This window comes from Plecotus auritus, assembly GCF_963455305.1.
Source record: "Plecotus auritus genome assembly, chromosome: 2".
In the NCBI taxonomy this organism is placed as follows: Eukaryota; Metazoa; Chordata; class Mammalia; order Chiroptera; family Vespertilionidae; genus Plecotus; species Plecotus auritus.
Window position 1 is genome coordinate 104,576,568 of NC_137771.1, and position 25,564 is coordinate 104,602,131.

At 39.4% G+C, this 25,564-nt stretch overlaps 1 protein-coding gene across 6 annotated transcripts in view; it reads right to left on the minus strand.

Annotated features, from left to right (window-relative positions):
• CCDC138 (coiled-coil domain containing 138) overlaps positions 1-25,564 on the minus strand; it is a gene marked incomplete at its 3' end in the record, with an annotated part of 288,926 nt that overhangs the window by 215,215 nt on the left and 48,147 nt on the right. For 5 of the 6 annotated variants that reach the window (XM_080657466.1, XM_080657465.1, XM_080657464.1 and 2 more), the window contains exons 7-10: positions 14,848-14,967; positions 6,499-6,576; positions 6,283-6,390; positions 2,644-2,808 (exon numbers count right to left, since the gene is read on the minus strand). In XM_080657466.1, the coding sequence (XP_080513592.1) occupies positions 2,644-2,808; positions 6,283-6,390; positions 6,499-6,576; positions 14,848-14,967 (471 nt within the window). The remainder of the gene's footprint in view (positions 1-2,643; positions 2,809-6,282; positions 6,391-6,498; positions 6,577-14,847; positions 14,968-25,564) is intronic. The other variant, XM_080657468.1, reaches the window with a different exon arrangement.

Genomic DNA, 25,564 nt, shown 5'->3' on the forward strand with positions numbered 1-25,564 from the left:
GGAGGGAGCGCTGAGCTACGTAAGGTTCTGTTCCCTCAGAAGATAAAAGTCCAGAGCCCCTGAGCCGAGACCTACAGCACATGTAACATCCAGCCAGCTGCGAAAGGTGGCAGGGCTGTTGGCTGTGGTGGAGTCTGGAGCTGGCAGACCAGAACCAGTGGGAAAGAAAGCCTCAGTTTTGTGGGTTTTGTTTTGTTTGTTTTCTTCTCTAAACCCAGAGCACCGTTTTCATTTGCAACTACTCACCCAAGTACTCACCGGAGGCTTTGGTGCAGGGAGGGAGGTGTGGACTTGAAGTGCCTGAGGAGAGGCTGGTATAGGAAACAAGGCAGGGAGACATAGAAAATCAATAGCCAGGAGTCCAGCATTTGGTCATTCATATGCATCCAAACCGAAATGGCCATTTTCCCTGAGATGAGCTAGTGGCACCTACTATCACCAGGGCAGGTGATACAGACTGCCTCACCTTCAGGAGCCCTGCATGCCACACCTTGCATTTTGAGCTTTTCAGAGGACACAAAGGCAGAAGCCAAGCTATGGGTCTGAACAGTCTCAAGGAGCCCTTAGTAGCTGGATTGGAGGAGGGACCATCTGTCACAATATTCTGAGAACCAAACTGACAAAAACTCCAGGTTCCTAGCCAACCCCATTGGTCTCCATACAAGGATCTCTGTCCAGCAAAGGGCAAAGTGATATTTTGGGACATAAGATCACAAAAAACTTACAACATAAACACAGATAATTTGTAACAACAAAAACATAAAAGGGGAGGGGGAAAATTCTGAACTGGCAAAGGAGGATGAAGATCAGATGCACTCAAAAGAACAAAAACTATGGTATATATGTAAGCTTATTTTTTATAAACCTACTGGTAACTACACACAAAAAATCCCCAAACTGGGACACATAGCTTAAAAAAAGAAGAAGCAGAGGAAAATATGTAATACCACCAAACAAAAACAACAGACAGCAGCACAAAGAAAAAGAATCAATGGAGGCACAGAGCTACCAGAGGAAAAGAAAAAAATAAAATAGCAATAGGAAATCCTCATACATCAGTAATTATTAGCCTAAATATAAGTGTGGTCTGCACTCACTAATAGGCACAGAGTAACAGAGTGGATCAAAAACAAAACTCAAACATATGCTGCGTACAAGAGACATATCTAAACTGCAAAGGCAAAGGTAGATTCAAAGTAAAAGTGTAGGAAATGATTCTCCATGCAAATAACATTTACAGAAAAGCTGGTGTCACCATACTTATATCTGACAAAGTAGATTTCAAGATAACGAGAGATGAAGATGGACACTTTATAATGATAAAGGGGACATTATATTAAGAAAACATAACATTTCTTAATGTATATCTACCCAACCAAAGAGTGCCGAAATATATAAAACAATTACAGCACTAAAGTAAGAAAAAGATCAAAACACAATCATAGTTGGGGACCTTAATACTCCATTGACAGCTCTAGACAGATCAACCAGAGAAAATCAATAAAGAAGTATCGGCCTTAAATGAAGCACTACACTAAATGAACATAACTGACATTTACAGAAACTTTCATCCCACAACCTCAGATTATACATTCTTCTCCAGTGCACATGGAACATTGTCAAGGATAGACCATATGTTGGGTCACAAAACTAGCATCAACAAATTCAAGAAGACTGAAATTATACCAAGCATATTCTCCAACCATAATGCCTTGAAATTAGAAATCAACTGCAAAAAGGAAGTAAAGAAATCATATTATTTCACTCATATGTGGAATGTAAAACTAAAACTCGTGAACACTAAACACCTGTGTGGTAGTTGCCAGAGGGAAGGGGTAGGAGGAAAGAGGGTCCTAATTTAAGGTGACAGGAGAAGATTTGACTTTGAGTGGTGGGGGCATGGTGAAATATACAGATCTTGTAATATAAAAACAAACACATAAAATCTATATGTTCATGTTGACCAATGGCACCCCAATAAATTAAAATATAAAATAAAAATAAAAGATATGAACATCTTAGGGGTCATTATTCGGTCTAATATAAAAGGCATTTAGAAGAAACTTTTTAGATAAGGATGAAAATTAAAAATAATTTCCCAATATGAAACCCTGGCCTATACATGATAATCATGGAATTGTCTCTGAAAATGTTAAACCAAATAACTTTAGATGTAAACACTTCAAAATTTTAATGTGTTTCTTGTAGAATATAACTGTCAATCCCTAATGACCATTTATACCAACTAGAAATCATGAGTACCAATATCCAAATTAATGTCTATAATTTAATAAAACAGTCATCTCTCTTTATTGATGAGAAGACCCCTGAAAATAGACGTTTCATCCCTTTATGACAAAAGGCAAAATAAAAGTTATTTTAGTGGGAATGAATCCTAAAATGGTGTGTATCACAAACTGTTCACATCACTGATCATTTGCCTAACTCTAATATATAATTAATTTTTCATTTTGAAGGTAGGTTTTTAATTTCTGGTCTCTATTTTTTTTAAATTCCTATCATGTTAAAACATATATATATATATATATATATATATATATATATATATATATATATGAATTAATTATAATTAAGTATGAAACGAATCGTTTTGAATCATATATTTCAAAGTAAAAAACAAACCTTTATACACTTCTCCTGAATATCATTTCTCTGAGAAGCAAATTTAAATAGCAGCTTTTCACCATCCATCCCAGATTCTTCACTTTTCAATTTGCTAAGGTGATAATCCGAAATCCAATCCATGAAGACAGTTAAAAGTTCAAAAACTTGTGCATTAAGTGGTACCTGTATGTAAAAAATTTAATCAAACATTTCAGTTCACAACTTCATAAAACTTAAAAGGCAAGCTTTAAATCTGGTTAAGTGATTATAGAATAATTTACCTAAATCACTTCACTAAAATATGTATTCAAAAAGCTCCAAATGCAAAAAATTCTAAATCAAATATATCCAATTAATATTAGAAACATATTAAATGCTGGCTGAGAAAAGAGGAGAAAACTCATCATAATAAGGAAACTGAAAGTACTACAGCTCATTACCAAAACAGAGAAGTTTCATAAAAATTCTTTGCCCAAGTTTGATAACATAGAAAAGTAAAATTGGTCTTAACTTGAAAGTATGAACTACCATAACTAAAAAACGTTTCAAAAAGGTTTCAAAAGTTAAATAATTTCTACCATGAAAATTTATCTTTTCTTCTTCTCTAAAATGTTTCTTTCATGTTTATATTATAGTATTTTATGAACACATTAAGAAAATTTTTTCTTGGAAATCCTGTTCTCTGAGAGTCTACCCAAATAGGAGAAAAAATAAAAACAAAATGTCACAAAACAATTTATAAAGTCAATTAGGCTAATTTTAGTATTAGTTAATATCACTTTTAGTCAATTTAATTCAATATCACACGTCTACTTAAAGCAGGAAACTATGCTATACTTCATTCGATTTTTAAAAATCCAAAAAGAAAGAACTATAAAAGCAAATTAAATTTTAAAATTAATATAAAGGTAACATTAAGCAGATAGCAATTCATAAAAAGTGAATCAGATGATTGAAAACAAAAAGCTACATTATTCTGTATAAAATAAACTTTTAACCTCCTCAATTTTCTTCAAATAAAATCTTTGGATGAAAATTTCAATCATCTTGAGTACCTGATATGAAATCTCCACTTTTTCCAATTCGTTTTTAAATTAAAAATTTGTTCCATCGCCAGCATACATGGAAAGTTGAATGCCAGGAAAAGGGAGAAGGGGCATGGGAATCATGAAATATGACTATGTAGAACTATAAAAAAAACTTTTGTACATATCTCGTGCCTGGCAAAGGGGAGGGCCAGCAGAGCAGTAGCTGCAAAATAGGGCCAACCCTATGTGCATAGCACATCACAGGCTCCAGCCAATAGAATAGGCAGACCTTGGGCTTGGACCACTCAGGAAATATGTGCTGATATGTGTTCCCACCTTCACTGGGTACCTGAACTCCAGGGACCCTGAGGACCTGGGTCAACATGATGATATGGCTGTGGTTATTCCATTTGTACATGGCCTCCACTTTCTGAAGACAGACTCCTTGACAGTTTGCCCACCCCCAACGATGAAGTGCTTGAGGAACTGCTCTCACAATGTAAGTAGCCTGAGGTAAGCAGTTGCAGGTAGACCACAAGGTAGTTCAAGGTTCTCTGATCATTGAAGGAGGCCAACAGGTGGACTACTGAAATCTGCTATTCAACCTGTTCGACCAAGTTTATGAAAGTGTTGTGGAAATCCTCAACTGTGAACTCATGAAGCCCTGGGACACCAGGTCCTCTTTGCTCTTTGCAGACACAGCCTTGAACCACTATAATTCTTTGCACCTACAAAGCTCAATAGGAGCAGTTCCAATCAGGCCTACTCTTGCAGTAGTTGAGTGTCGACCTATTAACCACATACTTTGTGTGGAGGTCTTTGATCTTCTGTTGACTGGTGCCATCCTCCACAAACTCCTTGTTACAGGCCTGAAAGCTCCAGCAGCTGAGACCAGAGAGCTCTACACAGCAATCTTTTGCTGAATTTGGTTCTGCAGAGCCATGATGGCTTCATCATAGGCCAATTAACACCTTTAGAGTCCCTGCCCAACAGTAGTCCTGCTTCCCTTGCTGAGGTACCTCTGCCCCCATTATTAAACTCCCAATTTACTTCATGAAAAGAACTAGAGAATTTATCAAAATTATAAAAGCCCACAATGAGATATCACTACCCACCCACTGGAAAGGTCAAAATGAAAAAGACTAAAAACACCAAATGTTGACAAGGTTGTGGAGCAACCAGAACAATCATTTGGCTAGCAGAAGAATAAAATGATACAACCACTTTGTAAAACTGTTTGACAATTTCATTAAAATTAAATATACATCTGCTTTATGACCCAGAAATTCCAATCTTGGTAACATTTCCAAGTGTCTCTCAACAAAAGGGATAAACAAACTCATATATGTATACAATAGAAAATTACTGAGCAATAACAGAGGAACAAACTACTGATATACTCAACTATGATGAACATAATAAGCCTTACACAAACGAGTAAATACTACCTAATTCCATTGACTGAAGTTCTAAAATAGGCAAAATTAATTTATGATCATAGAAATCAGATCAACAACTATTTCTTGCAAGGAATAATTAAAAAGGGACATGAGAGAACTTTCTAGAGTAATGGAGATATTCTATATCTAGTTGTAGGTTACATGAGTGTAGGCACTTATCAAAACTGGTCAAATTGTACACTTAAGAATATGTGTATTATATTACTACTAGTATATGTAATTTATACCCCAAAATACATAAGTAAAATTCTTAGGGAAAAAATAATAAATGGAACCCAACAAAGGGATGGATTGCAGTTTTGATAGAAAAGTAACAATGAAGGCTTATGGAATCTCAAAACACAATGAATAATAAAGCTGTTACTAAGCTTAAATTCCTGTGGTCTATCAGTGTTATTGTGCCTGAAACACTGCTGAAACATTGTTTTCCTTTTGCAAATAAAAGCATATTTGAGCCCAGCCGGCATGGCTTAGTGGTTGAGTGTCAACATATGAACCAGGAGGTCATGGTTCAATTCCTGGTCAGGGCACAAGGCCGGGCTATGAGCTCAATCTTCAGTGTGGGGCATGCAAGAGGCAGCCAATCAATGATTCACTCTTATCATTGATGTTTCTATCTCTCTTCCCCTCTCCCTTCCCCTTTGAAATCAATAAATATATATTATTTTTAAAAGGCATTTATTTGAAATATTATAAAGATACTAGAGGCCCAGCACACGAAATCGTGCGCAGGTAGGGTCCCTAGGCCTAGCCTGCAATCAGAGCCATCTTCCGCCAGCTTGCCAGTTCCCAGTCCCGCCCCACCACCACCCACCCGGTTCCCCATGGTTCCCCGTTCGCCATGCTGTGATCAGAGCCCGAGGGCCAGGGGGAGGAACCAAGAGGTCGGCCGTTCCACCCATTGCCAGTCCCGCCCCGTCACCACCCACCTGGTTCCCTGTTCGCCATGCTGCGATTGGAGCCTGCGGGCCAGGGGGAGGGACAAAGAGGTGGTGAATGCACCTCATAGCGACTGGTCAAGTGGTTGTTACGCTGTTATGGTCACTAGGCTTCTATTACATAGGATTCCTTTCATACCAAAAAACAACGTTTGCTAAATGAAATAAAAAGGTTAAAGAACAAAGAAAATTCCTGGCTTTCCACTGGAGAAAATTTCAATAATATCATACCTTATATGTTTTTGAAACTGGTATTTTTTCTTGTCTTAAACTTTTCATTTCATGAACAGCATGGGAATTTCCTTTCAGTCTCTGTATTGTCATAAATTCATACTTCCTCTGCAACAGCACATATCCATGAATTAAAGAACAATTATGTTAAAAGTGAGAAAACCCAAAGGCAATCATTATAAAATTCACTTATGCCAAAAAGAACAAGCAACTTACCTGTAAATTATCTAAACGAGCTTGAACTCTTTTAGCCTGAATCTCCATCTTCTTGTTTTCTTCACTTACTTCATTTAACTAAAATATAAAAATGTTAGATATTTCAATATAACCCTTAAACTGACTTCATACTAAAGATTTCCCAGATAATCTATATTATCTCCTCTGCATAACCAAGCAATGGAACAAAACAAAGGCAGCATTCATAATTAAAGATCACAGCTAACAACACCATTTTTCCCCAAAATAATAATATGTATCTAAGTCTTTATCATTCTATGAAAAATTTGCAAGTCTCCCAACATCTTACAATGTCTTTTAATTGAACTTTTTATGAACTATAATATATGTACAGAAAAGTGTGCAAATCATTAAATATGTAGTGAATTATTGGGATTGTATTAAATATATTAATTTGGGGGAAATTGATAACTATATAATATTGAATCTTTCCATTTATGAACATAACACAGCCTTCAATTTATTTAGGTCTTCTGTATTTTAATAATGTTTTGTACTTTTCAGTATATATGTTTTACACATCTTTCTTTAGATTTATTTCTGGAAGGCTAATGTTTCTCTATGCTATTACCTATTTGATTGTTAGTATATAGAAATACACTTAGTTTTGTATAATGAACATAGTTATATCCAAAGGTTCTCCTAAATATGCTTAATTCTAATAACTCATCTGTACATTCATTTGGATACCTAGGTACATAGGTAAATAATATCATCTGTGCATAATTCTTGCTTCCTTTCCAATCCTTACTTTCCATTTTTGCCTTATTTTATTGACTGGGGCTTTCAGTATAATGCTCAATAGAAAGAGTAACAAATAGTAAGCACATTTATTTTGTTATGATCACAGACGGAAAATATTTCAATAACTTACATTAAGTATAAATTTATTGTTGGATTTTTTTAGATACTCTATTAGAACTAATAAGTTCTATTACCAGTAATTACCAGTTTGTGCTGAATTTTATCATAGAAATTATGATTTTTCTCCTTTTATGAGATAATGCATTAATTTTCAAATGATAAACTAACCTTGTATTCCTGAACTAAATCCACTTAGCTGTATTATCCTTTTTATGTATCACTAAATTCAATTTGCTGATATTTTAAAATTTTGTACCTATATTCCTAAAACTGGTTTCCATTTTCCTTGCTTATAATGTTCTCAACAGGGTTGAGTTTCAAGGTTATGCTGGCTTCATACAACAAGAAGGGGGATTTTTATCTCTTTTTCTATCTATGTTTAAGGTACATGATACTTCATCCTTAAAAGTTAGCCATGAGTCCTACTGTTCCTTCTTTGAAGGTAAAGTATCTTATTTTCCTCTGACCACTTTTAAGATTTTATCTTTACCCAAAGTTTTCAACAGTCATAAAAATAATGTGTCTATGTATGTATGGTTTTCCTTATAATTTATTCTGTTTAGGGTTAACATAATTTCTTAAGTCTGTGGATTGGCAACTTTCAGCAGTTTTGGAAATTTGTGACCATTATCCCTTCACATATTTTGCTTTTCCCCATTATCTCTTTTTGGAATCCCATGTTAAACTTTTAAACTAGATTCCATGTCTATTTTATGAATTTTCTATTCTTCCTCCACTCAGTGTTTTCATTTCAAGACTTTTCATGAAACTATCTTCTAGTTCACTAACCTGCCTTCTGCTGTGTCTCATCTGCTGTTAAACCCATTTACTGGTGATTTAAAATTCAATTAACACATTTTTCAGTTTTAGAATTTCAATTTAATTCCCTTTTATAGATTCTAATGAAGTTCTCAATTTCTTCTACTTTACTGACCATATTAATCATTATTTTTTTTTAAATATATTTTATTGATATTTCACAGAGAGGAAGGGAGAGGGATAGAGAGCCAGAAACATCGATGAGAGAGAAACATCGATCAGCTGCCTCCTGCACACCTCCCACTGGGGATGTGCCCACAACCAAGGCACATGCCCCTGACCGGAACCGAACCCTGGACCCTTCAGTCCGCAGGCCGACGCTCTATGCACTGAGCCAAACCGGTTTTGGCATTAATCATTATTTTAAAGTCTGTGCATATTAACTCTAATATCTGGATCACCTGTAGGTATGTTCATATTATTTGGAGTTTTTTTCTCTTCATATTTAGTCACATGATTCTGTCTTTTATTTTAACTGATTTTAGAAAAAGAAGAGAGGGAGGGAGGGAGGAAGAGAGAGAGGAGAAAGGGAGAAAGGGAGAGAGGGAGAGAGGGAGGGAGGGAGGAAGGGAGGGAGGGAGGGAGGGAGGGAGGGAGGGAGGGAGAAAAAGAGAAACATTGATTTGTTTTTCCACTTATTTATTGGTTGATGCTTGTATGTGTTCTGATGAGAGATAAAACCCACAACCATAGTGTATCAGGACAACACTACCCAACCAGAAGCTATGATTCTGTCTGTTAATGTGCTTATGAATTCTGTATAGAATGACAGAAAATTACAATTTTTAAACATATGATATCTTCTTCAATAAGGGCTGATCCTTTTCTCTGCTAGGTCTTTAAAATGGGGACTGATCACCTTAATCTGATCAGGAACTGAGATGAGTCAAAGAGAAGTTTCAGTTTGAAGAGGGTTCTATCTACCTCTAATTCACTTCCTCCTAGGGTACAACCCTGCTGCTTTCAACTGTGACCCTGGGATGTTCACTGGGATTCTGTCCCCAATGAGTCCTGAACATTAATCTGTGTCTCTTCAGCCGGGTAAGACTTAATGGAAAATTTTATTATTATTATTATTGTTATTATTATTATTATTACTACTACTACTACTGCTACTACTAAAGCAAATTTACTTATATCCAATGCTATCATAAAGTGCTATGTAAGTGTGTCATAGAAACAACTGACTTTTATATATATACTAGAGGCCCGTTGCATGAAGAGATTCGTACAATAGGCCTTCCTTCCCTTGGCTTTCAGCACCTGTTTTCCTCCAGCACCCAGGACCCAGGCCTTCGCTCCAGCCGGAGTCTGCCATCTTCGTCTTTGCTGCAGACTCTGGAGTCTGCAGTCTTCCTCTTCGCTGCAGCTGGAGTGCCAATCCTGTAGATCCCTTCACCTCCCGCCCTCCCTCTCATAGCATGCGTCCTGCCCCACCTGGCCACTCCGCACCTGGAACAGCTGGGCAGCAGCCATCTTTGTCCTTCTAATTTAAATATTCCCCTCCTGATTGGCTGGTGGGCATAGTGGAGTGATGGTCAATTTGCATGTTTCTCTTTTATTAGTGTAGATATTTTTTGGGGGGGTGGGGTTTCCAGTCTATTATTTTTAATTTTTTCTTTATTGTTTAAAGTATTACAAATAGTAGTACATATCTCTCCATTTTTTCCCCATTGACCTTCCCCCACTGACTTTTATATTTAGCAATTTTTCAAAGCTTGTATCACCATCATTCCAGAAGCTGGCAAACCATGGTATGTGGACCAAATCTTACCACTGCCTGTTTTTATTAGGACATACCCATGCTCATTCACTTGCTTACTGCCTATAACTACTTTTGCAGAGTTGAGACATTATGATAGAGACCATATGGCCCACAAAGTACAAAATATTTCCTATGTGGTCTTTTAACAGAAAATATTTGCTGACCCCTATTATATGCTTTAAAAAACCAACCATAAAAAAGCATTCTGGCCAGGAAAGTGTGGCTCAGTGGTTGAGTGTCAACCCATGCACCAAGAGGTCAGCAGTTTGATTCCCACTCAGGACACATGCCCAAGTTGCAGGCTCAAACCCCAGCAGGGGCAGCCAATCGATGTTGATGTTTCTTTCTCATCGACATTTCTCTCTCTCTCTCCCTCTCCCTTCTTCTCTATCTAAAACCAATAAAAACATTTTTTTAACAAAAAGCATTCTGCCACTTCATACAAAAAGTTTCTCCCAACTTCCATGCATCAGTTTAGACACATTGCCATAAATCCAATTACCAATAGGTTCAATCACTTACTAATGCACATAGCCACTCCAATCACCACACAACTCATGCAAGCACATGTAAAATTATTAAGGATTATCTGTTATATAATAAAAGCCTAAGCGACCATTACGGCAGAATGACCAGAACGACCGGTCACTATGATGTGCACTGACCACCAGGGAGCAGATGCTAAACACAGGAGCTGCCCCCTGGTGGTCAATGCCCTCCAACAGGGGGAGCGCTGCTCAGCCAGAAGCTGGGCTCATGGCTGGCAAGCACAGTGGCAGTGGTGGGAGCTTCTCCCGCCTCCACAACAGCGCTAAGGAGCAGTGAGCTGAGCTTTAAGGAGCAGCGAGCAGGCAGGCAGTAAGGAGCATGAGGTCCTGGACTGCATGAAGGCACAGGCTGGGCTGGGGGCCTCCCTCCACAGTGCACAAATTTCATGCACCAGGCCTCTAGTCCTATCTAAAAAAGAGGGAATATGCTAATTGACCCTCATGTCGACACAAAAGATGGCGGTGCCCACATCCAATAAGGAGGGAATATGCTAATTGACTGGCCCACCCTCAAAGATGGCAGCGCCCACAGCCAATAAGGAGGGAATATGCTAATTGACTGCCCTGCCCTCAAAGATGGTGGCGCCCACAGCCACAAGAGGGTGGCGCCCAGTCCCCTCAGCCCCGCCAGGGCGGCAGGCGTGGCAAGGCCGGGCCCGCCCCCAGGCAGACCCAGCTGCTCCATGCACCTGCCTCAGGAGTCCCCCCAGTCCCATCAGTCCCCCAGCCGCCCAGGGCTAGCCCGAGGCACAGGCAAGCCTCGGATGGTGGCTGCCCAGCTGACGCCCGAAGCACAGGCAAGCCTCAGATGTTGGCTGCCCAGCCGCCCAGGGCCAGACCGAGGCACAGGCAAGCCTCAGATGGCAGCTGCCCAGCTACCTAGGGCCGGCCTGAGGCACAGGCAAGCCTTGGATGACAGCTGCCCAGCCACCCAGGGCCGGCCAAGTCTTGCGCTGCTAGCAGTGGCAGCAGCAGAGGTGTGATGGGGCGTCGCCTTCTCCTGATTGCCGAGTCCCCTCCCGCCCCTGAGGGCTCCCGGACTGTGAGAGGGGGCAGGCTGGACTGAGGGTCCCCCCCTCCAGTGCATGAATTTTCATGCACCGGGCCTCTAGTATAAATATAAACCTAGAGATAGGGATGGGCAACGATGTACCTATGATAGCAAAAAAAAGAAATCCTTGTCTTTTTTGAGTGCTAAAATGAGATTGTGATAGGAAAAAGTAATCTCTCTTGGGATATAGCAAACTCCCAGACAACAGTAAGTCAAGGTCATATTCCAATTGTGGGAGACCACAAATGAACTCAGGGAAGCCAAAGAACTAAATAAAGTGAAAAATAGGGTACCTAATTATCACTGCAAAGTAGAAATGTTGTAACAAGCAGTTCAAGACTCATCAGGGGATATCAAGAATAAAAACAGAACTCTGGCCAAGTGGATTAGTCGGTTGGACCATCGTCCCATGCACCAAAAGGTTGTGGATTCAATTCCTGGTCAGGACACATACCTAGATTACAAGTTTGATCCCCAGTCAGGGAGCATACAGGTGCAACTGACCGATATTTCTCTATCTCTTTTAAGTCAATAAAAACATAACCTCGGGGGAGGATAATAAAAAAAAGAATAAAAACAGAAAACACAGAGCCAACTAAGGAATCCCAGGAGGCAAATTAACTCTGAGACTCTGAGCTTAGTTAAATTTTAAAATCCATAAATTTTCCCAGCCCAGTGCTTTAATTGTTAAAGTGACTGAATTTATTCCATTCTGCTCATCCACTTCTCCTTCCCACAAATACCTTCTGCTGCCCATCTTCAACATATACCTCCACTTTCACATTTTTCAGTCAAAAATTGGCAAAGGGAAGTTGAAAAAAGAAAAAAAGAAACCCAATAAAATGCACAAAACTATTTGTTATGCAACTTTAGTATAATCAAGTACTACTTTAAATTACACCACTTATATAAATAAATAATTATAATGCAATATGATACCAGTCTATACTCACAAGAGTATGAACAACGTAGACTACCTTCTAGTACAGTGCCTAGTATATTAACATGTTAAGCACCCAGCCTGTTTTGTCTTCCAGACGGAAAGTCCAGTGTCAGTCATTGGTGACTGATATGATGCTTAACGTGTTAATAGATACCCACAAAATAAATGAATGTTAAATAAGCACTTAAAAGTAGTTAAATGGCTGAAACCGGTTTGGCTCAGTGGATAGAGAGTCAGCCTGCGGACTGAAGGGTCCTGGGTTCGATTCCGGTCAAGGGCATGTACCTTGGTTGCGGGCACATCCCCAGTGGGAGGTGTGCAGGAGGCAGCTGATCAATGTTTCTCTCTCATCGATGTTTCTAGCTTTCTATCCCTCTCCTTTCCTCTCTGTAAAATATCAATAAAATATATTTAAAAAAAAAAAAAGTAGTTAAATGCCCCAGGTTACTGGGGTTTTTCCTTTTGCTAGTTTTTAAATATAGTACTTGCTTTTATATTTGTAAAAATTTCAAGTTGCTGGTTGCCAGAACAGATGATGAGAAAGCAAAAGCTTAAGAATATTTTATATTGCCGAAACCGGTTTGGCTCAGTGGATAGAGCGTCGGCCTGCGGACTGAAAGGTCCCGGGTTCGATTCCGGTCAAGGGCATGTACCTTAGTTGCGGGCACACCCCCAGTGGGAGCTGTGCAGGAGGCAGCTGATCAATGTTTCTCTCTCATCGATGTTTCTAGCTCTCTATCCCTCTCCCTTCCTCTCTGTGAAATATCAATAAAATATATTTAAAAAAAAAAGAATATTTTATATTGGAAGTATCTATATATATAAAAAGCCAGAGACCATAACAACATAATGACCATAACGACCAGTCGCTATGACACCCACTGCTTGGGAGATGGAGCTGCCGACCAACCTCCTGCAGACCCTCCCCTCGGCCGACCCCACCCCTGATCGCCCCTTCCTACCCCAACAGGGGGTGGGGCCAGCCAGCCACCTCCTGCAGCCCCTCCCCCTGGCTGGCCCCACCCCAGATGGGCCCCCACCATCCTATTAGCTATAGCCCCTGCCCCAAGCCAGCTCCATGCCTGATTGAACCCCCTATACCAACTGGGGGTGGGGGTGGCTGGCCAACCTCCCTCGGCCCCAATCAGGGGTGGGGCCAGCTGGCCCACCACCCACAGCCCCTCCCAGGGCTGGCCCCAACCCCAATCAGCACCCCCACCCCAATCGGGGGTGGGGCCTCCCTTCCCGCCCTCCACACCCCCGCCAATCGCCCGCAGACCCTCCCCCCAGCCGGCCCAGCCCTGATCAGCCCCAATCAAGGCAGGCCCACCAGCCAACCTGCTGCCATCTCCTCCTCCCAACAGGCCCAGCCCCAATCCGCCAACTGGGGCCAGACGGACCCCACCCGTACACAAATTTGTGCACTTGGCTTCTAGTCCTATCTAATAAAGAAGGAATATGCTAATTGACCATCAGTCCGTCACAAAGATGGCTGCACCCACAGCTGAAGCCAAGTTCCCATAAGGAGCCTTAACGAGCAATCAGCAGGGACCTGAGGCTACGCCCTCCCCCGCCCCCGTGGGGCTTGACAGGGGACCTCACGCCACATCCCCCACCCTGGCACCAGGTCAGGGAACCTGAGGCCATGCCCCCCACCAGATGGGGCTTGACAGGGTACTTCAGGCCATGTCCCCCACCCCGGCACCAGGCCGGGGGACCTCAGACCGCACACCCCGCCCAGCAGGGCTTGACGGGGGACCTCAGGCCACGCCCCTTGCCCCAGCACCAGGCCAGGGGACCTGAGGCTGCGCCCCCCTGCCTGGTGGGGCTTGACAGGGGACCTCAGGCCGTGCCCCCTGCCCTGGTGTCAGGCTGGGGGACCTCAGACCACGCCTCCTGCCTTGGCACCAGGCCGGGGGACCTCAGGCCATGCCCCCCACCTGGAGGGGCTTGACAGGGGACCTCAAGGCACGCCCCCTGTCCTGGTGCCGGGCCAGGGGACCTAAGGCTACGCCCCCTGACCAGCTGGGCTTGACAAGGGTGGGACTGGCCGGTTCTGGATCTAGCACCATGGGGGCGGTGAGGGGGGGGCACGGCCGGGTCTGGGTCTCACTCGATTTTGAGGTGCATGTGGGTGGGCAGGAACTTGACTCTGGGTCCCCCTTTTGATGTGCACGAATTTCGTCCATCGGGCCACTAGTTTTCTAATAAAGCTATAAGCAAAGTTAATCAAACATTTCTCTAGCCAGATATTCTAAGATTGACTTATAATTTGTTAATATAAACATATAGTAACAAGAATGTCTTATAATCTAATATATATTAAAATGGATCTTACCTGCTTTTTTAAATTATCATTCAATTCTTTCAAGGCATCAAAAGAAGACCTTAGCCTCTTGCTTTCTTTGTTTTTATCCTTGAGAACCTCAGTTAAGTGTGTAACTTCTGCATCATGTTGCTAGGAGGGAAAAAATCTTATTTAAAAGTTAGGTAAGGATTCCTCGTCACTAACGGTACTAAACATAAATTAAAAATTAAAACTCCTTGAATCAAAAGAACTTTAATCAGCATGTTTAAGCACACTTGACTAATGTTGCAAATAATTTATAAAAACTGTATAATCGATCAAAATACTAACCAAGCATTAAACGCAATTGTGAAATACCTATTAAAACATATTAAGCTGCAAAAAAGCTTCTGCTCAAAAAATTCACCGCAGAAACTCAATGAAATAATTTCCATTTGACATGGAAGAATGGTAAAACTAAGTAGGATTTCAGATCCTTCCAGAGACTAGTTAGTTATTCATAGCTTTAAAGACTGAAATTTAGCGTTTAAGTTACTCTTAAGAAGTAGAAGAAATAGTCCACAGAAAATAATTTCTTGTTCTCATAAAGTGGCTACAATTGTTTTACATCTCAAAAAATTAACATATATAATAAAATGTATCTGATTCATTGACTCTCCTTAATCAATTTTATAAATTATTCAAATCAATTTCCCCTCTAATTATAATTAAATGAGATAGTATGTTTTAAATTTAAAGTATGAATACTTATTGTTTTTTAACCCCTTACTCTCAATTTATTCCTAATGTATTTGAAAAAGCAAGTTTACAAAGGAAATAAAAAAGTGAGTTTCCTTCTTCCAAGCAATCCTATAGGCACCATTAAAATACAGCAGGTATCTTTATACTTAAAACAGCCGACAAATCTAAAGTGAAAAAAACAAAACACAAGAATAAAAGTAGGATGGAGAGCTCTGAGATTCCAAGCATGAATCTTGTGAAACCATGTTTAAAAATCCAATCATCTATAAAAATTAGGTTTATGTAATGTTATTATTACATTAAACGATTCCTTAAATAACTTAGGATATAGTCACAAATACACTTCTTTATACAATGTATTCCTGTGATGCAAGGTTGTTTCAATATTTGCAAATCAATTAATGTAATATATGAGATAAACAAAATGAAGGATAAAAATCATATGATAATATCAATAGATACAGAAAAAGCATTTGACAAAATCCAACATCCATTTATGATTAAAAACTCTCAGCAAAGTGTGAATAGAGGAAACATACTACAGTTAATATCAGACTCAACAGGAATAAACTTAAAACATTTCCCTTAAGATCAGTAACAAGACAGGGATATCCACTTTCCCCACTCTTATTCACCATAGTACTGGAAATCCTAGCCATAGTGATCAGACAAGAAGAAATCAAATTGGAAAGGAGGAAGTAACACTCTCATTATTCCCAGATGACATGACATTGTACATAGAAAACTCTAAAGATTCCACCAAAAAAACTACTAGAACTAATAAATGAATTCAGTAAAGTAGCAGGTTACAAAATAACCTTTCAGAAATCAGTTACAGCCCTAACCGGTTTGGCTCAGTGGATAGAGCACTGAAGGGTCCCAGGTTCGATTCCAGTCAAGGGCATGTACCTTTGTTGCGGGCACATCCCCAGTAGGGGGTGTGCAGGAGGCAGCTGATCGATGTTTCTCTCTCATCGATGTTTCTAACTCTCTATCCCTCTCCCTTCCTCTCTGTAAAAAAATCAATAAAACATAAAATAAAATAAATAAATCAATTACATTTCATTCACCAATAATAAACTCTCAGAGAGGGAAACTAAGAAAACCATACCATTTACAATTGCATCAAAAAATAAATAAACTACCATACTACCCTGGCCTGTGAAAGACAGTAATACTTCATGAACTGTCTCAACCCTGTGCTGAGGTTCTAGACTTAGAAACAAAACCCTCTGTACAGACGGATTTGTGGAGAGTGAAAATCAAGGCTAAGGTGTATATTTTCTCACTTATATGAATGGGAGAGAGAGAAGATGACTGAGGAAGCCACTGTAACAGTACTTGGAAGCTGGGTCCGCTCATTGGCATATACACTACTCCTTACTGCAGGGCAATGTTCCACCTGGATCCAGTTGTAAAGTTTATTCGGAAAGCTGAAGGCCTCTCTTAGTTCTACTGGATTTGCAAGGAGCCCTCTGTGGCCTTTTGCTTTGAGTGCTGTTTCCCTTTTATCAGAGGGCAGCACTATATAAATTACTATTTTTCCCACAGCATATTCACTTGGATTGCATTATTAACAAAGGAAAAAGAGGCCACATATTGGGCAGAAGTCACCATTCAAGGCTAAGTTAGGCTTCCTGTATACTTCTAAACAACCTTAATAGAAGTATTCAAATCTCCTGAATAGTGAGCTGGAAAGTCTACAGGAGAAAAGGTGTTCCCGTTTTCATTAGAAATCTTTATGATTAAGGGAACCTTTAAAAACTGATCTCATGAATTTTGGTGCTCATGTGGCTTTAGTTATTTGTTGCTTTCCTTAATGCATGAGACCCTTATTACTGGTGTAACTAACAAGCTCTTTTGCCCCCTAGCTAAAACCATCCTTTCCCACAGGAATAACTTTGTATAGTATATCTGTATATACCTGTTTCAAGCAACTTTTCTTTCATGTTTTTGATTGGTTTGTATCTCATAGGTTGGTAGCTAAAATAAAGTTAAAAATTCTATGTAAAAAGAAAAATGTCCATACTACCCAAAGCAATCTACAGGTACAACACAATTATAAAAATACCAATGGCATATTTCACAGATCTAAAACAAATAATCAAAAACTTTGTATGGAACCACAAAAGAGCCCATATAGCCACAGCAATCTTGAGAAAGAACAAAGTTGGAAGTAACATGCTACCTGATATCAAACTATACTATACTACAAGGTTATTGTATTTCAAACAGCATGGTACTATTATAAAAAGATACATAGATCAATATCTGTAAACATATTGCTAGGAGAGATGTCTGAGATTTTTGCTGCCTATGGTTTCTTCTAGGATTTTTATGGTTTCATGATTTACATTTAAGTCTTTTATCCATTTTTAGTTTATTCTTGTGTATGTTATAAGTTGGTGGTCTGTAAGAAACAGCGATACTCAATATGATCATCAGTGGATTTATTAGCAGAAACTTTGGAGGCTATAAAGTAGTGAGGTGATACAAAATACTGTAAGGAAAAAAAACCTATTGTAAGTAAATTACATCTAGAAAATTTTTACTTTAGAAAATTAACTTTCATTTGAAATGCTAACAGCAAGACACCCATGAAAAACACATATGGTGTCAAAACAAGCCAAAGGAAAATCGTTTGGGAAAAAAATGAAAAAGGATCCCAAGTCAAATTAATAGAAAGGATTCCTTTATTAACTTTTGGTCGAGAATATGTTTGTATATTTTCAGAAAACAACTCCAAGACCATGTGGATTCCTGCGACAGAGAGGAATTGACAGGACTGCTCCAGCCATGAAGACAGAAGAGAAACAGTGCATAGATGGAAGACGCTGACGACGCCTTGCCATACTAGCAGTCAGCAGCTGTGCATCGCTGCAGGTTGCCCAGGACCAAACCAGAGAGGGTCGGACCTGCATCACCACCATTTGTCCACCATCCAGAACTGAAATATCATTGCTGACATGTACACATAAGGAACTGTTTGACATTGAAATTGGGACTCAAAAGAATTGTTGGCCCAGAAAGAAACTCACTACAGAATGATTCATTTGCCTCTCAGCATAACCATTATTGCTTGTCTCATTTTCAGTTCTTGTAAGTGTATTTCTAGTATCACAAGATCTCACTCATCTAGGGGAAATAATGAACAACATAAACTGATGAACAAAAACAGACCCGGAGACAGGGAAGCATCGATCAGACTGTCAAACCTCAGGGAAAGTAGGGGAGGGTGGGGGTAAGGGGAAGAGATCAACCAAAGGACTTATATGCATGCATATAAGCCTAACCAGTGGTCACAGACAACAGGGGGGTGGGGGCATGCTTGGGGAGGGGTTTGGGATGGGAATGGTTGGATGAGGACAAATATGTGATACCTTAATCAATAAAGAAATTGGAAAAAAAAAGAAAGACAAAGAAAAAACCTATCAACCAAGAATTCTATACCAATAAAACTGTCTTTCAAAAATAAAAGAAACAACAAAGCATTCCCTGATAAAAGCTGAGGAAGTTCATTCTTACTAGATCTACCCTACAATAAATGCTAAAAGGAGTCCTTTAAATTGAAATTAAAGGACACTAGACAGTAAATCAAAGCCATATGCAGAAATAAAGCTCTCTAGTAAAGCTAAGTTCATTGGTATATATAAAAATCAGTACTCTTGCAATTATGATTTATACACAACTGTGTATTTTATACAAGTTTAAAAAGAAAAATGAATAAAGATAATAATTTTACATAAATACATAAATAAATAAAGATACCACCCAAGACCTGGTCAGTATGGCTCAGTTGGCTGTGCATCGAAAGGTTGATGGTTCAACTTCTGGTGAGGGCACATACCCGGGTTGCAGGCTCAACCCCTGGTAGGGGGCATGCAGGAGACAGCCAATCAATGTTTTTCCTCTCTCTCTCTCCCTCTCTCTCTCTCTCTCTCTCTCTCTCTCTCTCTCTCTCTCTCTCTCTCTCTCCCCCCCCCTCTGTTTGTCTCTATTTCTCTTTCTCCCTCCTTCCATCTCCCTTCCCTCTAAAAAACAATTTAAAAAATACGAACCAAGTCTCAGGTTAATCCCCTACAATCAATGCTAGAAGCACAGAAAAGACCCACAGCAGCATAGCAAAAACTTTAAAAACTGAGCTAACATTTAAATCATTGCATCTCAGACTAACTCCTAAGTGGCATATGCACAAGACAACTCCAAAGCAACACTACAAAGGCTTTGAAAACTGAATTGATATTGGGTCATTGCCCACAGAAAGTAAGAAAAAATTTCAGCCTAAATCTAACTAGGCTGACTGCTTAAATAAATAAATAAAATTAACATCTCCAGAGAATTATACCAGGATTCAAAATCTACACAGCATAATATCTAAAAGTTCCTGGATTAAATCCAAAAGTCACTGGACATATAAAGAAACAGAAAGGAGCTGCCTGACAGGTCATTGAGTGGCAGTTTTCTTGGGCTGAAGATTTTGGGGAGCTCCAAATCCATTCTGCTTCCTCCAGGGGCTGCTGCCTTTCACAGTGTCCTAATGTATAAAAAATGAAGAAGCAAGATTAAAAATGGCGGCGCAGTAAGTGGATGCTGCACAGACATGCTCCCAGGACCAAACTGGAATTACAACTAAAATACAGAAAAACTTCCTGAATAATCAACAGAAGACTCACAAGAGAGAACCCTGACAACAGAGGACCGAAAATGGAAACTGCACAGAGACTGTGAGGAGGGGCAGAGGCACGAAAGGGCTGGCCAGGCCCCCAAGGACAACAACTGAAGTTCCAGAAAGATATCTCAGCTATGGGGGGTTGCCACTGAGAACTCTGGAGTCTAATCCCCAAGCTGTGTCCCTGCAGCAGACAGCACTAGAACTGAGAAGGGTACCCACATAGTATCTCGCTGTGAAAAGCAGCAGGATTGAAAAAATAACTCAGAGAACCAAAAAGAAAAAAACAATTAAAAAACAGGAAAGCTTAAGGGAGCTGTGGGGCAACGTGAAACATAACAATATTCAAATAGCAGGTGTACCAGAAGAAGCAGAAAGGGAGAATGGGATAGAGAATATGTTTGAAGAAATAATGGCAGAAAACTTCCCCAACCTGATAAATGAAAGTCACACAAGTCCAGGAGGCACAGAGAACCCCAAGCAAGAAGAAACCAAACAGACCCACGCCCCGACACATCATAATTAAAATGCCAAAAATTAAAGACAGAGAGAATCATAAAGGCAGCAAGAGAAAAGACAACTGTTACCTACAAAGGAGCACCAATAAGGCTGACACCTGATATCTCATCAGAAACTCTACAGGCCAGAAGGAAATGGCATGAAGTACTCAAGGTAATGGAAAGCAAGTATCTAAAACCAAGATTACTATATCCAACAAGGCTATCATTCAAAATAGATGGTCAAATAAAGAACTTCCCAGATTAAAAAAAAAAAAAGTTAAAGGAGTATATCACCACCAAGCCAGCATTACAAGAAATGCTAAACAGACTGCTGTAATGAAAAGAAGAAATAGAGAAACCTAGGCATACAGAATTAAAATAGCAACAAGTAAGTATCTATCAATAATAACCTTAAATGTAAATGGATTAAATGCTCCAAACAAAAGGCATAGGGTAGCTGAATGGATACAAAAACATGACCCAACTATGTGCTGTCTACAAGAGACCCACCTCAGAACAATAGACATACACAAGATGAAAAGCTGCAGTAGCAATACTCATATCAGACAAAATAGATTTCAAAATGAGGGCCTAACAAGAGACAACAAAGGTCACTATATAATATGAAAGGTATTAATCCAACAAGAGGATATAACCCTGGGAAACATATACGCACCTAATATACGAGCACCTGGATATATACCAGTAACAAAAACTTCTAGAGCACTTTAAGGGAGAGATCATACAGTCATAGTAGGGACTTTAACACCGCTCTGACATCACTGGATAGATCTTCCAGACAAAACCTTAACAGGGAAACAGTGCTCTAAAGGACACACTAGATCAGATGGATTTAACTGACCTTTATAGAACATTGCATGCCAAAGCAGCAGAATATACATTCTTCTCCAGTGCACACAGATCATTCACCAAGATAGGCCACGTTAGGACACAAAACAAGTATCTACAAGTTCAACAAGACTGAAATCAGATCACAGTGGAATGAAATTAGAAATCAACTATAATAAAAACACCCCAAACCATTCAAATACATGGAGGCTAAATCTCATGTTATTAAACAATGAATGGGTTACCAATGAGATCAAAAAAGAAATCAAAAACTTCCTGGATACAAATGAAATGAACATACAACAACCCAAAATCTCTGAAACACAGCAAAAGTAGTCCTGAGAGGGAAATTCATAGCACTACAGGCATACCTCAAAAAAATAAGAAAAGTTAATAGTAAAATATTTAACCCTACAACTTAAAGAATTAGAACAAAAACAAGAAGAAAGGCCGAGAGTAAGTAGAAGGAAGGAAATAAAGATTAGAGCAGAAATAAATGACATAGAGACTAAAAAACAACACAAAAAGTCAATGAAACCAAGAGCTGTTTCTTTGAAAGGATAAACAAAATTGATGAACCATTAGCCAAACTCATGAAGAAACAAAGACAGAGGACCCAAATAAATAAAATCGGAAATGAAAGCGGAGAAGTAACCACTGACACCACCGAAATACAAATGATTATAAAGAAATACTATAAGCAACTATATGTCAACAAGTTGGACAATGTGGATGAAATGGACAAATTCCTAGAAAAATACAATCTCCCAAAACTGAAACAGGAAAAATCACAAAACATGAATAGGCCAATAACAAATGATGAAATAGAAGCAGTAAAAAAAAAGAAAAACTAACACCTATCCTCCTCAAACTATTCCAAAAAAATCCAAGAGAAAGGAACACCCGTCCCCAAGCTCTTTTTACAAGGCCAGCATTCACCTAATTCCATAACCAGATAAAGAAATTACAAAAAAAGAGAATTACAGGCCAATATCCCTAATGAACACTAATGCTAAAATCCGTAACAAAATATTAGCAAATGGAATACAGCAATATATTTAAAAAATCATACACCATAACCAAGTGGGATTTATTCCAGAGATGGAAGGCTGATAAAACATTCACAAATCAATAAACATAATACATCACAGAAACAGACTGAAAGACAAAAACCACATGATCATATCAAGAGATGCAGAAAAAGCATTCGACAAAATCGAACACCCATTTTTGATAAAAAACTCTCAGCAAAGAGGGGATAGAGGGAGCATATCTCAACCTGATAAAGGCCATATATGACAAACCTACAGCCAACATCATACTCAATGGGAAAAAACTAAAACCATTTCCCCTAAGAACAGGAATAAGACAGGGATGTCCACTTTCACCACTCTTTTTTTTTTTAATATATTTTATTGATTTTTTACAGAGAGGAAGGAAGAGGGATAGAGAGTCAGAAACATCGATGAGAGAGAAACATCGATCAGCTGCCTCCTGCACACCTCCCACTGGGGATGTGCCTGCAACCAAGTTACGTGCCCTTGACCAGAATCGAACCTGGGACCTTTCAGTAAACAGGCCGATGCTCTATCCACTGAGCCAAACCGGTTTTGGCTACTTTCACCACTCTTATTCACCACTAGTAGCCCTGCGCACAAATCCATGCACCAGTAGCTCGCCAGTAGCTCACTCCCACCCTCCAGTAGCTCTCCACCTGCTGCCCCGCCCTCCTGTAGCTCCCTCTGCCACCTCATCCCCCCTGCCCCCCCTCACAGCTTGCTGCCCTGCCCCCTCCTGTAGCTCTCCGCCGCCCACTTGTAGCCAGTAGCTCGCTGCCACCCTCCTGTACCTCTTCGCCCGCTGCCCCGCCCTCCTGTAGCTCCCTCTGCCCCCCACACCTCCCTTATAGCTTGCTGCCCTGCCCCCTCCTGTAGCTCTCCGCCGGCTTGTAGCTCACTGCCCCACCCTCCTGCTGATCTGTGATTCAGTCGTTACGCGGTCGGTCGTTACGCTTCATGGCATAACGACCATTTGCATATTACATCTTTATTATATAGGATAGTACTGGAAGTCCTAGCCACAGCGATCAGACAAGAAGAAGAAATAAGTCTTCCAAACTGGTAAGGAGAAAGTAAAACTCTCATTATTCGCAGAAGACATGATATTATACATAGAAAACCCTAAAAAGCCCATTAAAATAACTATTATATGTAATAAATAAATTTGGAAATATAGCAGGATACAAAATCAACACCCAAAAATCAATGGCTTTTTTATACACAAATAATTAATTCTCAGCAAGAGAAACTAAACAAACAATCCCATTTACCATTGCAACAAAAAAAATTAAAATACTTAGGAATAAACCTAACCCAGGAGGCAAAAACCTGTACTCGGAAAACTACAGGATGTTAAAAAAGGAGATAGAAGAAGATATAAATAAGTTGAAGAATATACCATGTTCATGGATTGGTAGAATAAACATCATTAAAATGGCCATCTACACAAGGCAATCTACAGATTAAATGCAATCACTATTAAAATACCAACAGCAAAAAAAAAAAAAAAAAAAGTTAAAAAAATAAAATAAAATACCAACAGCATATTTCACAGATCTAGAACAAATACTCCAAAAATTTACATGGAACCAAAAAAGACCATGAATAGTGCAGCATTCTTGAGAAAGAACAAACTTGGAGGAATCACAATACCAGAATTCAAGTTATACTACAAAGCAACCGTAATCAAAATATCCTGGTAGTGTCATGAGAACAGGCATATAGAACAGTGGAACAGAACAAAAGAAACCAGAAATCGACCGAACCCATTAGCTCAATTTATATTTGACAAAGAAGGCAAGAGCATACAATGGAGTCAAGACAGTCTCAATAAATGGTGCTGGGAAAATTGGACAGATACATGCAAAAAAATGAAACTAGACCACCAACTTACACCATACACAAGAATAAATTCAAAATGGATAAAAGACTTAAATGTAAGCTGTGAAACCAAAAAAGTCCTAGAAGAAACCATAGACAGCAAAATCTCAGACATCTCTTGTAGCAATATGTTAACAGATACATCTCCTAAGGCAAAGGAAACTAAGGAGAAAGCAAACAAATGGGACTACATCAAAATAAAAAGCTTTTGCACAGCAAAAGAAACCATCAACAAACAAAAAGGAGAGCACTGTATGGGAGAACGTATTTGGCAATGATATATCTGATAAAGGGTTAATATCTGAAATATATAAAGAATTCATACAATTTAACAGAAAGAAGACAATCAATCCACTTGAAAAATGGGAAAAATACCTAAATAGACACTTCTCAAAAGTAGACATACAGATGGCCAAGAGATATATGAAAACATGCTCAAAGTCACTGATATCACAGAGACGCATATCAAAATGACAATGAGGTATCACCTCACACCTGTCAGAATGGCTACCATCCACAAATCAACAAATGACAAGTGCTAGCGAGGATGTGGAGAAAAAGGAACCCTAATACACTGCTGGCTGGAATGCAGACTGGTGCAGCCATTATGGAAAAAAGTATGGAGTTTCCTCAAAAACTTAAATATGGAACTGCCATTTGATCCAGTGATCCCACTTCTAGGAATATATCTTAAGAAACCGGAAACACCAATCAGAAAGAATGTATGCACCCCTATGTTTACAGCAACACAATTTACAATAGCTGAAATCTGGAAACACCCAAGTGCCCATCAGTGGATAAAAAAGCTGTGGTACATTTATACCATGGAATACTATTCAGCAGTAAAAAAGAAGAATCTCTTACCCTTTGAGACAGCATGGAGGGACCTGGAGAGTATCATGTTAAGTGAAATAAGTCAGTCAGAGAAAGACAAGTATCACATGATCTCACTTATATGTGGAATCTAAGTAACAAAATAATCTGATGAACGGAGTGGATCCAGAGACATGTAAGCATGGAACAGAGTGCGGAATCTCGGAGGGAAGGCA